This window comes from Palaemon carinicauda, chromosome 12 (assembly GCF_036898095.1).
Source record: "Palaemon carinicauda isolate YSFRI2023 chromosome 12, ASM3689809v2, whole genome shotgun sequence".
NCBI classification, from domain to species: Eukaryota; Metazoa; Arthropoda; class Malacostraca; order Decapoda; family Palaemonidae; genus Palaemon; species Palaemon carinicauda.
In genome coordinates, this window is record NC_090736.1 from 153,016,559 (window position 1) to 153,030,270 (window position 13,712).

A 13,712-nucleotide genomic window follows, 5' to 3' on the forward strand; every position below is an offset into this window, starting at 1 on the left:
TAAGTCAAGCCCAAGGATGCATCCAGAACATGCTAATGAAGGACCGATGTTCAGTCAGACAGTGGATGAGTCTGATAGGGACGCTTTCATCGCTGGACCAGTTCATTGCGTTAGGGAGACTGCACCTCCGTCCCCTTCAATTTCACCTGGCTGTTCACTGGAGAAAGGACAAGACGCTAGAAGCGGTCTCGATCCCTATTTCCGAGAAGATGAAGTCATCACTGACCTGGTGGAAGGACAACATCAACCTCAGAGAGGGTCTGCCACTGACTGTTCAGACCCCCAACCACGTTCTCTTCTCGGACGCATCGGACACGGGCTGGGGTGCGACATTAGACGGTCGGGAATGCTCGGGCACCTGGAACGCGGAGCAAAGAGCGTTACATATCAACTGCAAGGAGCTACTGGCAGTTCATCTGGCCTTGAAAAGCTTCAAGTCCCTCCTTCTAGGCAAGGTGGTGGAGGTGAACTCCGACAACACCACGGCATTGGCGTACATCTCCAAGCAAGGAGGGACCCATTCTCTGAAGTTGTACGAGATCGCAAGGGACCTCCTCACCTGGTCAAGAGATCTAAACCTGTCTCTAGTAACGAGGTTCATTCAAGGCAACATGAATGTCATGGCGGACCGCCTCAGTCGGAAGGGTCAAGTCATCCCAACAGAATGGACCCTTCACAAGAATGTATGCAAGAGACTTTGGGCCACATGGGGCCAACCTACCATAGATCTCTTTGCAACCTCAATGACCAAGATGCTCCCAAATTATTGCTCGCCAATCCCGGACCCAGCAGCAGTTCATATAGATGCCTTTCTACTGGATTGGTCCCATCTAGACCTTTATGCATTCCCCCCGTTCAAGATTGTCAACAAGGTACTGCAGAAGTTCGCCTCTCACGAAGGGACAAGGTTGACGTTGGTTGCTCCCCTCTGGCCCGCGAGAGAATGGTTCACCGAGGTACTGTAATGGCTAGTGGACTTTCCCAGAACACTTCCGCTAAGAGTGGACCTTCTACGTCAGCCACACGTAAAGAAGGTACACCCAAGCCTCCACGCTCTTCGTCTGACTGCCTTCAGACTATCGAAAGACTCTCAAGAGCTAGAGGCTTTTCGAAGGAGGCAGCCAGGGCGATTGCTAGAGCAAGGAGGACATCCACTCTTAGAGTCTACCAGTCGAAGTGGGAAGTCTTCCGAAGCTGGTGCAAGTCGGTATCAGTATCCTCAACCAGTACCTCTGTAACTCAAATAGCTGACTTCCTTTTATATCTGAGGAAGGAAAGATCTCTTTCAGCTCCTACGATCAAGGGTTACAGAAGCATGTTGGCAGCAGTCTTCCGTCACAGAGGCTTAGATCTTTCCAACAACAAAGATCTACAGGACCTCCTTAAGTCTTTTGAGACCTCGAAGGAGCGTCGTTTGGCCACACCTGGTTGGAATTTAGACGTGGTACTAAGATTCATTATGTCAGAAAGGTTCGAGCCGCTACAATCAGCCTCCTTTAAAGATCTCACTTTAAAAACTCTTTTCCTCGTCTGCTTAGCCACAGCTAAAAGAGTCAGTGAGATACATGCCTTCAGCAGGAACATCGGATTTTCATCTGAAACGGCTTCATGTTCTTTGTAGCTTGGTTTTCTAGCCAAAAACGAACTACCTTCTCGTCCTTGGCCGAAATCGTTCGATATTCCAAGCCTTTCTAATTTGGTTGGAAATGAACTAGAAAGAGTCTTGTGCCCTGTTAGAGCTCTTAAGTTCTATTTAAAACGAACTAAACCTTTACGAGGACAGTCAGAAGCTTTATGGTGTGCTTTAAGAAACCTTCTTTACCTATGTCGAAGAATGCAGTTTCCTATTATATTAGACTGTTGATACGAGAAGCTCATTCCCATCTGAATGAGGAAGACCATGCTTTGCTGAAGGTAAGGACACATGAAGTTAGAGCTGTCGCAACTTCAGTGGCCTTCAAACAAAACAGATCTCTGCAGAGTATAATGGACGCAACCTATTGGAGAAGCAAGTCAGTGTTCGCGTCTTTTTATCTTAAAGATGTCCAGTCTCTTTACGAGAACTGCTACACCCTGGGACCATTCGTAGCAGCGAGTGCAGTAGTGGGTGAGGGATCAACCACTACATTCCCCTAATTCCATAACCTTTTTAATCTTTCTCTTGAAATGTTTTTTATTGTTGTTTTTGGGTTGTCCAGAAGGCTAAGAAGCCTTTCGCATCCTGGTTGATTTGGCGGGTGGTCAAATTCTTTTCTTGAGAAGCGCCTAGATTAGAGGTTTTGATGAGGTCCTTTAGTATGGGTTGCAACCCTTGATACTTCAGCTCCTAGGAGTCGCACAGCATCCTATGAGGATCGCGAGGCTCAGTAAGGAAGACGTACTTAAAAAGGCAGAGTAATTGTTCAAGTCGACTTCCTTACCAGGTACTTATTTATTTTATGTTTGTTATTTTGAATAACTGCTAAAATGAAATACAAAATACTTAGCTCATAATAATGTAAACATGTAATGCTGGTCTCTACCCACCCCCCTGGGTGTGAATCAGCTTATATGATCACCGGCTAAGTTTAATATTGAAAAATGTTATTTTTATTAATAAAATAAATTTTTGAATATACTTACCCGGTGATCATATATTAAAGGACCCTCCCTTCCTCCCCAATAGAGACCCAGTGGACCGAGGAGAAAATTGGTTCTGTGTTTACATGGAGTACTTGAGTACCTGCTCGACAGATGGCGCTGTTGATGTACACCCCCACCTGTATAGCGATCGCTGGCGTATTTTGTCCTTAGGTTTTTCTGTCGGGCAGCAGAGCTGACAGCTTATATGATCACCGGGTAAGTATATTCAAAAATTTATTTTATTAATAAAAATAACAATTTTGGTGGGTAGCCGACATCAAACAAATGAAACAAAAAAGGGGACGTCTCCTCTCTACGTTCCTCCCAGCCTGACAAGGGACTCAACCGAGTTCGGCTGGTACTGCTAGGGTGGCACAGCCCACCCTCCCATATTATCTACCACAGATGAAGCTTCATAATGCTGAATCCCCTACTGCTGCTACCTCCGTGGTCATCCAAGGCACCGGAGGAAGCAGCAGGGCCTACCGGAACTGTGTCACAATCGCTCGACATTCATTCCCATTTCTAGCTCGCTCTCTTGCCTCTCTCACATCTATCCTCCTATCACCCAGAGCTTCCTTCACTCCATCCATCCACCCACCCAAACCTTGGCCTTCCTCTTGTACTCCTCCCATCAACTCTTGCATTCATCACCTTCTTTAGCAGACAGCCATTTTCCATTCTCTCAACGTGGCTAAACCACCTCAACACATTCATATCCACTCTAGCTGCTAACTAATTTCTTACACCCGTTCTCACCCTCATTACTTCGTTCCTAACCCTATCTACTCGAGATACACCAGCCATACTCCTTAGACATTTCATCTCAAACACATTGAATTTGTGTCTCTCCATCACTTTCATTCCTCACAACTCCGATCCATACATCACAGTTGCTACAATCACTTTCTCATACAGAACTCTCTTTACATTCATGCCCTACCCTCTATTTTTTTACTACTCCCTTATAGATGAGATTTAAATTTGTATTTATCCCAGATTTTTACCTCAATATATTTTCATCCATTATATTTAATATTTTTCAATATTAAACTTAGCCGGTGATCATATAGCTGCAACTCTGTTGCTCGACAGAAAAACCTACGGTCAAAATACGCCAGCGATCGCTATGCAGGTGGGGGTGTACATCAATAGCGCCATCTGTCGAGCAGGTACTTAGTACTCCAAGTAAACAAAGAACCAATTTTCTCTCTGTCGGGCTACTGGCAAGACCTACTAATACGCTGTTACTAACTGGATTTGTTTTCACAACTATTTGGTGAAGTACACTATTCTAGTTTTGAGCTTTCGCTATGCAGGGGTTTTATCTTCATCTCAAAACTTGAACTCGTTTTGGATAGATTTAATTATGGTGACAAAGAGAGTATGGACTCTCTTTAACTTTTAAATGGCCGACCCTTCCCTTAGACGGAAGTGTGTTTAGGTTTTTAGTAATTTTGCTTAACACGTTATAGATCTATATATTTTATATCTCTCCGCCTTTATTAGGCCTCTTCGATTAACTTTCCATTTATTATAAACATATAAAAATAAATTTTTATGTTTTGTTTATATGCGACCTTTCCTGATAGTAGGCGGTCCTAACTTGGAACCGAAGTTAATCAACGTTGAGCCCGTTATATCGTATTTAGCCTTTAAAGAATTTAAAACTTTTTAAATTTAATATTTTATGAAAGAATTTCTTTGATAGTCTTCGTACTGTTTTCAAAGATGAACTAACGTTTAGTTTTTTAGACTACGCAGTTGTTGACGTTCAGGACGTTCAACATGCGCTCTATCGTTACGATAGAGAGAGAGTGTATCACGGTTTCACTTTGCAGTAAGAGTAAATCGATTCTGACGTTTCGTTCATTCTTTCTTAGCTTTAATGGTTTAAATTCTAAATTAAAGGAACTTTTTATTTGGAAAACCTTTCAGTTTTTTCCTTTAGCCAAATAACATGTTTTTTTTTTGACGATATATAATTGGGCTCTTCTCTCAGGTGCGAAATCAAGAGAGAAAGAGAGAGAGAGATAGAGACGGAGGGAGAGAGAGGAGAAAAAACGTTCCGTTCAAGCGGGTAACGTTGTTCTCGTGTTACTCTCCTCCCTAGTCGCTGTACGGGGAAGAAGGTAAAACGTTTCTAGGGTTTTATTCTTGTCCCCAGGCTATGTGCGGTGAGAGATTGTAAACGTAGTTTATTTGAACTAGTGTTTAGTCTCTTTCCCACCCACTGAATTCTTTATCTTTATATATGTTTTCTGTTTTTGCTAGTATTAATGAGCTGCATTATACGACTGTTTTCGCAATTACTACCTTTTAATGAAGGGTAGAATTGCGTGTTTCAGGTAGAAATCAGTAAAAGTTTCGATTTCAGTGAAATAAGTGCAAAACAGAAAATCGAAGTGATAAAGTGATATGCGCAAAGTGTTACAGTGTTGCGTCCGAGGGTTCGTCTGTTCGTGCCTGTCGTTCACCTAGTCCGGGACCTCTTGAAAGCTCCCAAGCCCAGGGGAGAAGTAATGTCGAACGACTTATGGGTTCGTCAGGCCTTGATCAACGAACAGACGTTTCCCTCCGTGGTTTCGGGCGTATCTACCCAAGATCGCCCCACCCACACAAAGACGAGAGAGCCCATTTACTTCTCGTCTGCGGAAGAGGTTTCTCGTAAGAAACCATGGACCAAGGTCTCGCAGCTTATTAAGCGCAAGTCGGTCCCTTCCGCGCAAGTCCAACGGCCCAGTTGTAGCCACTGGGTCAGTTCGGACTCGCTGCAGTCTTCCGACGACTGCTCACCTCCTAAGAGAGGCAAAGCGGTACCGCAACAGGCAGTAACACCGTCTGTTGCCACACCTGCTACTGTAGACCCTAAGTGGTCTTTGCTGCAGACCATGCAGACACAGTTAACATCTTTAATGCAGGACTTTCGTGCGGAGAAGGTTGACGCTGCACCCGTTAACCTACAACCAACCACGGTTGTGCGTTCAGTTGACGCTGAGGCTACCTTCTCCCGCACTCCAGCTGTGAGAGTCCCGCCACCCATGCGCAGTGTACCCTGCCAGCCGCATGTTGACGTTCAGCGACGCACGGAACCCTCCGTTGACGTTCGCGAGTTACAACAACAACCTAAGTTGTTTTGTTTTGACGCGGTGCGTCAACCTCCGCATTCTAGAGTTTTTTTGACTGCCCAGTATAGACAGTCAAAGCAGTCTCGAGTGAACACTGTATGTCCTCACGCACCTGTTGTGGTTGACAGTTCAGTTGTTGACAGTTCACAGACTGTCAAGCAGTTACATGACGTTGCCTTCTGGTCTGCTACTAATGCACCAGTGCTGTATGTCCTCACGCACCTGTTGTGGTTGACAGTTCAGTTGTTGACAGTTCACAGACTGTCAAGCAGTTACATGACGTTGCCTTCTGGTCTGCTACTAATGCACCAGTGAGAGACTCACTGAGATAACCTAGCTTTTATCGGACAAGGTTCCTGTAGATGAGAAAGTGCTGTTCTCCCTCCTACTGATATTCCTTTGAGGACTCTGTCATTTGGAGAGGAGCCTTAAGCTGCTTAGCCTCCTATGGACTTTAATTAAATCATGATGATTTTTTAAGGATCTTCGTCCGGATCTTGTAACTGCTGCTCCTCGTTCGCCTAAACGTCAGAACTTACACTAGGCCTAGCTACTTCGAAGCCGTTGTTGTTAAGCTAGTGCTCTCTCGCTCTCCTAGAGAGCGTTACGTTGGCTAGGCGACTGGTTTTTGCACCAGGAGGAGTTTTAGGGATACAGCCTTTGATTTCCCTTCTTTTAAACTGGCTTATAGAGCGAGAGTCTGATATGACACGAGAGAAGTTCTCGGCTTGGGAGTTCATGCCTCTGCCCAGATAGACTTCTCAATTCTGGTAGACTCGCCCTGGCGCCTAGCCAGGAGACGCTCCAAGTTGTTTACAGGTCAACTTCTCAACTTTTGTCGAGCCTTTGAAGTTTTGCTGTACTATTATGTCACACATAACAAGGCTTCCAGGGATGGTAAATGGTTCCGCCTCAGTCGCTAACCCCGTCTGTTGCCACACCTGCTCCCGTAGACCCTAAATGGGCTTTGCTGCAAGACATGCAGTCCAAGCTTGTGTCCTTGATAGAGGACTTAAATGCTGAGAAGAACCTTCTGGCCAACAACCTTCCAACCGGTTGGTTGTGCGCCCTGTTGACGCTGAGGTATCCTACTCGCGTCTGCCAGTTGAGGTGGTTCCTCCACCGATGCGACCCAGTGTGGGTTGCCAGTCGCACGTTGACGTTAAGCGACGCTCGGAGGTGGTTGTTGACGTTCAGTGTGTCACTAGGAAGACGTTCAACAACCAGCAGAGGTGACTTGTTGTGACGCAGTGCGTCAACCTCAGCAACCCGGTAGGGTGTTGACTGCACAACCCAGACAGTCTAGACAGTTTCGGGTTGACGCTGTACTTCCTCGCGCACCCATGGTTGTTGACAGTTCACAGACTGTGCAGCAGTGCCATGATATTGCGTCCGGCTCCGTCATGCATCCACCAGTGCGACCGGATTCAGCGAGTCAGACGTTGCCCACTCCGTTGCCGTTTCCTCATCAGTTTCGGATGAGGAACCCTCTGATGAGGACGTTGCTGAACAAGACGATCAACCTACAGCCCTGCTATCCATCCAGAAGATGCTGAAGAAGGAACGCTGCCCAGTCAGGCTGTGGATGAGTCTGGTAGGGACACTGTCATCCGTGGATCAATTTGTGTCACTAGGAAGACTACACCTCCGTCCTCTTCTATACCATCTAGCTTTTCACTGGAAAAAGGACAAGACGCTAGAAGCGGTCTCGATCCCGGTTTCCGGAAAGATAAAGTCTTGTCTGACTTGGTGAAAGGACTATATCAACCTTAGAGAGGGTCTTCCCCTGACTGTTCAGACTCCCAACCACGTTCTCTTCTCGGACGCATCGGACGTAGGCTGGGGTGCGACATTAGACGGTAGGGAATGCTCGGGATTATGGAACTCGAGTCAAAGGACAATGCATTTCAACTGCAAGGAGCTACTGGCAGTACGTCTGACCTGGAAAGCTTCAGGTCTCTCCTTCAAGGCAAAGTGGTGGAGGTGAACTCGGACAACACCACGGCTTTGGCGTACATCTCCAAGCAAGGAGGGACCTACTCTCTGACATTGTACGAGATCGCAAGGGACCTCCTCACCTGGTCAAAAGGTCTAGACATTTTACTAGTAACGAGGTTCATCCAAGGCAACTTGAATGTCATGGCAGATTGTCTCAGTCGGAAGGGACAAATAATTCCAACAGAATGGACCCTCCACAAGGATGTATGCAAGAGACTTTGGGCCACCTGGGGCCAGCCAACCATAGATCTCTTCGCAACCTCGATGACCAAGAGGCTCCCAATATTTTGCTCACCAATCCCGGACCCAGCAGCAGTTCATATAGATGCCTTTCTACTAGATTGGTCACATCTAGATCTATATGCATTCCCTCCGTTCAAGATTGTCAACAAGGTACTGCAGAAGTTCGCCTCTCACGAAGGGACAAGGTTGACGCTAGTTGCTTCCCTCTGGCCCGCGAGAGAATGGCTCACCGAGGTACTTCGATGGCTAGTAGACGTTCCCAGAACACTTCCCCTAAGGGTGGACCTTCTACGTCAGCCACGCGTAAAGAAGGTACACCAAGGCCTCCACGCTCTTCGTCTGACTGCCTTCAGACTATCGAAAGACTCTCGAGAGCTAGAGGCTTTTCGAAGGAGGCAACCAGAGCGATTGCTAGAGCAAGGAGAACATCCACCCTTAGAGTCTACCAATCGAAGTGGGAAATCTTCCGAAACTGGTGCAAGTCAGTATCCGTATCCTCGACCAGTACCTCTGTAACTCAAATAGCTGACTTTCTCTTATATCTGAGGAAAGAACGATCTCTTTCAGCTCCCACTATCAAGGGTTACAGAAGCATGTTGGCATCAGTCTTCCGTCACAGAGGCTTAGATCTTTCCAACAATAAAGATCTACAGGACCTCCTTAAGTCTTTTGAGACCACGAAGGAGCGTCGTTTGGTTACACCTGGTTGGAATTTAGACGTGGTACTAAGATTCCTTATGTCAGACAGGTTCGAACCGCTACAATCAGCCTCCCTGAAAGATCTCACCTTTAAGACTCTTTTCCTGATATGCTTAGCCACAGCTAAAAGAGTCAGTGAGATTCATGCCTTCAGCAAGAACATCGGATTCTCATCCGAAACGGCTACATGTTCTACAACTTGGTTTTCTAGCCAAACACGAGCTGCCTTCTCGGCCTTGACCAATATCGTTCGATATTCCAAACTTATCGTATGGTTGGAAATGAACTAGAAAGAGTCTTATGTCCTGTAAGAGCTCTTAAGTTCTATTTAAAAACCTTTACGAGGCCCGTCTGAAGCTTTATGGTGTTCAGTTAAGAATCCATCTTTGCCTTTGTCAAAGAATGCTTTATCCTATTTTATCAGACTGTTAATACGAGAAGCTCATTCCCATCTGAATGAGGAAGACCAAGCTTTGCTGAAGGTAAGGACACACGAAGTTAGAGCTGTCGCAACTTCCGTGGCCTTTAAACAAAATAGATCTCTGCAAAGTATAATCGACGCAACCTATTGGAAAAGCAAATCAGTGTTCGCGTCTTTTTATCTTAAGAATGTCCAGTATCTTTACGAGAACTGCTACACTCTGGGACCATTCGTAGCAACGAGTGCAGTAGTGGGTGAGGGCTCAACCACTACAATTCCCTAATTCCATAACCTTTTTAATCTTTCTCTTGAAATGTTTTATTATTGTTTTTGGGTTGTCTGGAAGGCTAAGAAGCCTTTCGCATCCTACTTGATTTGGCGGGTGGTCAAAGTCATTTCTTGAGAAGGGCCTAGATTAGAGGTTTTGATGAGGTCCTGTTGTATGGGTTGCAACCCTTGATACTGCAGATCCTAGGGGTCGCTCAGCATCCTAAGAGGATCGCGAGGCTCCGTAAGGAAGACGTACTTAAAAAGGCAGAGTAATTGTTCAAGTCGACTTCCTTACCAGGTACTTATTTATTTTATGTTTGTTATTTTGCATAACTGCTAAAATGAAATACAAAATACTTAGCTCATAATAATGTAAACATGTAATGCTGGTCTCTACCCACCCCCCTGGGTGTGAATCAGCTATATGATCACCGGCTAAGTTTAATATTGAAAAATGTTATTTTTATTAATAAAATAAATTTTTGAATATACTTACCCGGTGATCATATATTAAAGGACCCTCCCTTCCTCCCCAATAGAGACCCAGTGGACCGAGGAGAAAATTGGTTCTTTGTTTACTTGGAGTACTAAGTACCTGCTCGACAGATGGCGCTATTGATGTACACCCCCACCTGCATAGCGATCGCTGGCGTATTTTGACCGTAGGTTTTTCTGTCGAGCAACAGAGTTGCAGCTATATGATCACCGGGTAAGTATATTCAAAAATTTATTTTATTAATAAAAATAACATATTTTATTTATTTATTTACCATTAATATAAATATTTTTTTCTTTCCGATGTGAATCAGCCGGCTCTGCAAGAGTAGAGTTTTACTCATTGGGCCGATTAATCTCGCTTTAGTGAATTATAATAAATATGGAACATCTGTTATTTTTAAGATAATTTTTCAAAGTATTCAACAACTTGCAAGTAATCATCCCCTATGGACTTTTTTATTTATCCTTTAGGCAAAGCGAGTGAAATAATTTGAATTTAAACATCTTACATATATAAGCTTCTATGATTTTAATTTCCGTAGGAATTTTTTTTTTATTATAGATCTTTGAACTTCTAGGTTAACAATTTCTGTTGGTTTTGTTGCAATAGCACTTTTAGTATGCCATGCTTTAATACTACAGTATTTAGATGCTTGTTCATTCAGGTATTCTGTAAATCTCTGTAATAGTGTAGTCTTTATGGCATTATTTTAGTTATTTTTTATATGAATTAGTTAAACAAGAACTGGAAACTCGTAGGTATTACCTGTTATTCTTAGTGTAGATTGTACCTCTGCATTGGATTTCTAGCTCTATTAAAAGATTATAAAATCTCACCTTATATATGAAATATTTTTAAACTGATAAATAATTTTATTGAATATTCAGTTATTATTATAGATATGCAGCCTTAACAGACTTGATTATTCAAGATAAATCACGTCTTTAGACTTGTTTTTTGACCTATCAATCTAGAAATGTGAGCTTGTATTCTTGTTAAATTGTTTCTAATTAGTAAGGTGTTTATGGTACAATTATATGTGACAAATGTATCTATTGTTTATTAGGTGTTGAAGAAAAGGTTACTGAAACATGTCAAGGACAAGACTTGGAAGGTGCGCTAGAGAAATCAAAGGAAAAAAAAAACCACTGGACTGTAAGTGCATTTCATATTTTGTCTGGAATTTAGAATATTTTTTTCATGTTATAAATTATATTCAACCAGATATTAGAATTGAGGGATTAAGGAATGGTGTGATGTGTTGCAAGTTTAAACTATATTTTTTTTATATTGGTTGAGATATATTCTCTGAATTTTTCCTTGAAACTGATCAATAAAGAATACTTTTGCATTCTCAGAAAGAGCGCGGAGATTTGTCAAGTTCAATTACGGTGCTAAATAGGTTCATAGGAAGGCTGAAAGAAGACGATTGTTGCCCTCTTTGCCATCGAGATTTCGGAACCAAGGAAGATGTTGAAATGCTTATTCAAGAGGTATGTAATTTTCATTTTTTTTTTCTTTTTGCATACATATACCAAGGCACTTCTCCCAATTTTGGGGATAGCCGACATCAAACAAATGAAACAAAAAAGGGGACCTCTCCTCTCTACGTTCCTCCCAGCCTGACAAGGGACTCAACCAAGTTTTGGGGATAGCCGACATCAAACAAATGAAACAAAAAAGGGGACCTCTCCTCTCTATGTTCCTCCCAGCCTGACAAGGGACTCGACCGAGTTTGGCTGGTACTGCTAGGGTGCCACAGCCCACCTTCCCCTGTTATCCACCACAGACGAAGCTTCATAACGCTGAATTCCCTACTGCTGCTACCTCTGCGGTCATCTAAGGCCCCGGAGGAAGCAGCAGGGCCTACCGGAACTGCGTCACAATCGCTCACCATTCATTCCTAGTTCTAGTACTCTCTCTTGCCTCTCTCACATCTATCCTCCTATCACCCAGAGCTTTCTTCACTCCATCCATCCACCCAAACCTTGGCCTTCCTCTTGTACTTTTCCCATCAACTTTTGTATTCATCACCTTCTTTAGCAGACAGCCATTTTCCATTCTCTCAACGCGGCCAAACCACCTCAACACATTCATATTCACTCTAGCTGCTAACTCATTTCTTACACCCGTTCTCACCCTTATTTTTTAAATTAAGAATTTCATAGTTGCTTTGTTTGCAAGATTTTAATTCTTTATTTCTGACTATTTTCCTTTTTTAAACAAACTGTATTGTCTTCATTGCATTTTTTATGTCGCAGTCAAAGATGGTAAACCCTTCATTCACTTACATTGGCAATGAGTTACCCAGTAAGCCCTTTTACTACTCTTCACTATTCATGTGCCCCATTTCATATAGAAAAACTTGAGGGTTGAATTGCAGGCCTCAGTTTTCTCAATGTATATTTGCCTCAGTTATTCTATTTGTTACGGAAATGTATCTTGATACTTTAGGTTAATTTAGGTAAGTTCTGATGCCTTTTATTTTACGATATCGTCTGATATTCCTACTGCTATTAAGATTTTTCATACTCAAAATGTCCTAATTATTTGTGACAACGTGGATAATTAATCTCTCAGTTGGAATGAAAATTTGCCAATACTTCTTCCCATCTTGTTAAAACCTCATCTTTCATGGTACATCATACATATACCAAGGCACTTCCCCCAATTTTGGGGGGTAGCCGACATCAACAAAGAAACAAAAACAAAAAGGGGACCTCTACTCTCTACGTTTCATGGTAATATTCATTAATTTATGAAGCAAATCAGTAGCCTGATGTTATTATTATCCCTGCTTTGTGTCAGCAAATAGAAATCATTATATACAATTTTTCAAGTTACTTGACTAAAAGTTGACTAAAGATGTTTATTGGTAATTTCATGGAAGTTTAGTTGAAATTCTCTTCTACAGATTCAATAGTGGGTTTTGGTTTTGACTGTCAGTCATAGAAGAGAATTTTTTGGTCCTTCGGGATATTAAACTTAGATTACTTAACCTGTTTGGATAGATCAAATTTGAATGGAACCGATTGTGACGCAGTTCCGGTAGGCTCTGCTGCTTCCTCCGGTGCCTCGGAAGACCGCGAAGGTAGCAGCAGTAGGGGATTCAGCGTTATGAAGCATCATCTGTCGTGGATAACGGGGGAGGGTGGGCTGTGGCATCCCTAGCAGTACCAGCCAAACTCGGTTGAGTCCCTTGTCAAGCTGGGAGGAATGTAGAGAGGAGAGGTCCCCTTTTTTGTTTCATTTGTTTGATGTCGGCTAACCCCAAAAATTAGGGGAAGGGCCTTGGTATATATATATATATATGTATTGTTGTTGAGCGTAGGGAACAACTCTGTTCCTCTAGTACTCTTTGATTATTTCTACTATTTTGGATCCCATTTTGGATAAAAAAGGAATTGATGGTATTGTAAGACGGTGTCCAAAACGCAAGGTGGCGTTTTGAGCTTGAACTCGCAGAGGCCTGTTTTTTCTCCCTTCTGTTTTGTCCCTCCTGAAAACTGTTATGCTTAACCTCCAGGGGGTAATTTTATAGCAAAAATTACCCGCGGAAGGATCGCATAAAAAAATTGATAAAGTTAGGCTTATTTTTGTATAAGAAAGGAAAATTGTTATAAAAGAAAACACCTTCAATATCATTCATGTGGCTATCTTCCAAGGAGGAGGAAATAGTGGATATGAATAGTTGAGTAGAAATAATGGATGATCTTTAGTTTTCAGTTATTTCTACTTTTATAAGAAAATTAGTTCATTTCTAAATTTAGAACTGGTTTGAACAGAGTTTCTTTTTATACGTCCTGTACAAGTAAGAGTATTGATCTAAGAG

The 13,712-nt window shown here is 42.9% G+C and overlaps 1 protein-coding gene across 1 annotated transcript in view; it reads left to right on the top strand.

Moving 5' to 3' along the window:
- Positions 1-13,712, top strand: part of LOC137651334 (DNA repair protein RAD50.L-like) — a 116,885-nt gene that overhangs the window by 74,485 nt on the left and 28,688 nt on the right. The window contains exons 15-16 of the mRNA XM_068384623.1: positions 10,947-11,035; positions 11,239-11,373. Coding sequence (XP_068240724.1) covers positions 10,947-11,035; positions 11,239-11,373 — 224 coding nt within the window. The remainder of the gene's footprint in view (positions 1-10,946; positions 11,036-11,238; positions 11,374-13,712) is intronic.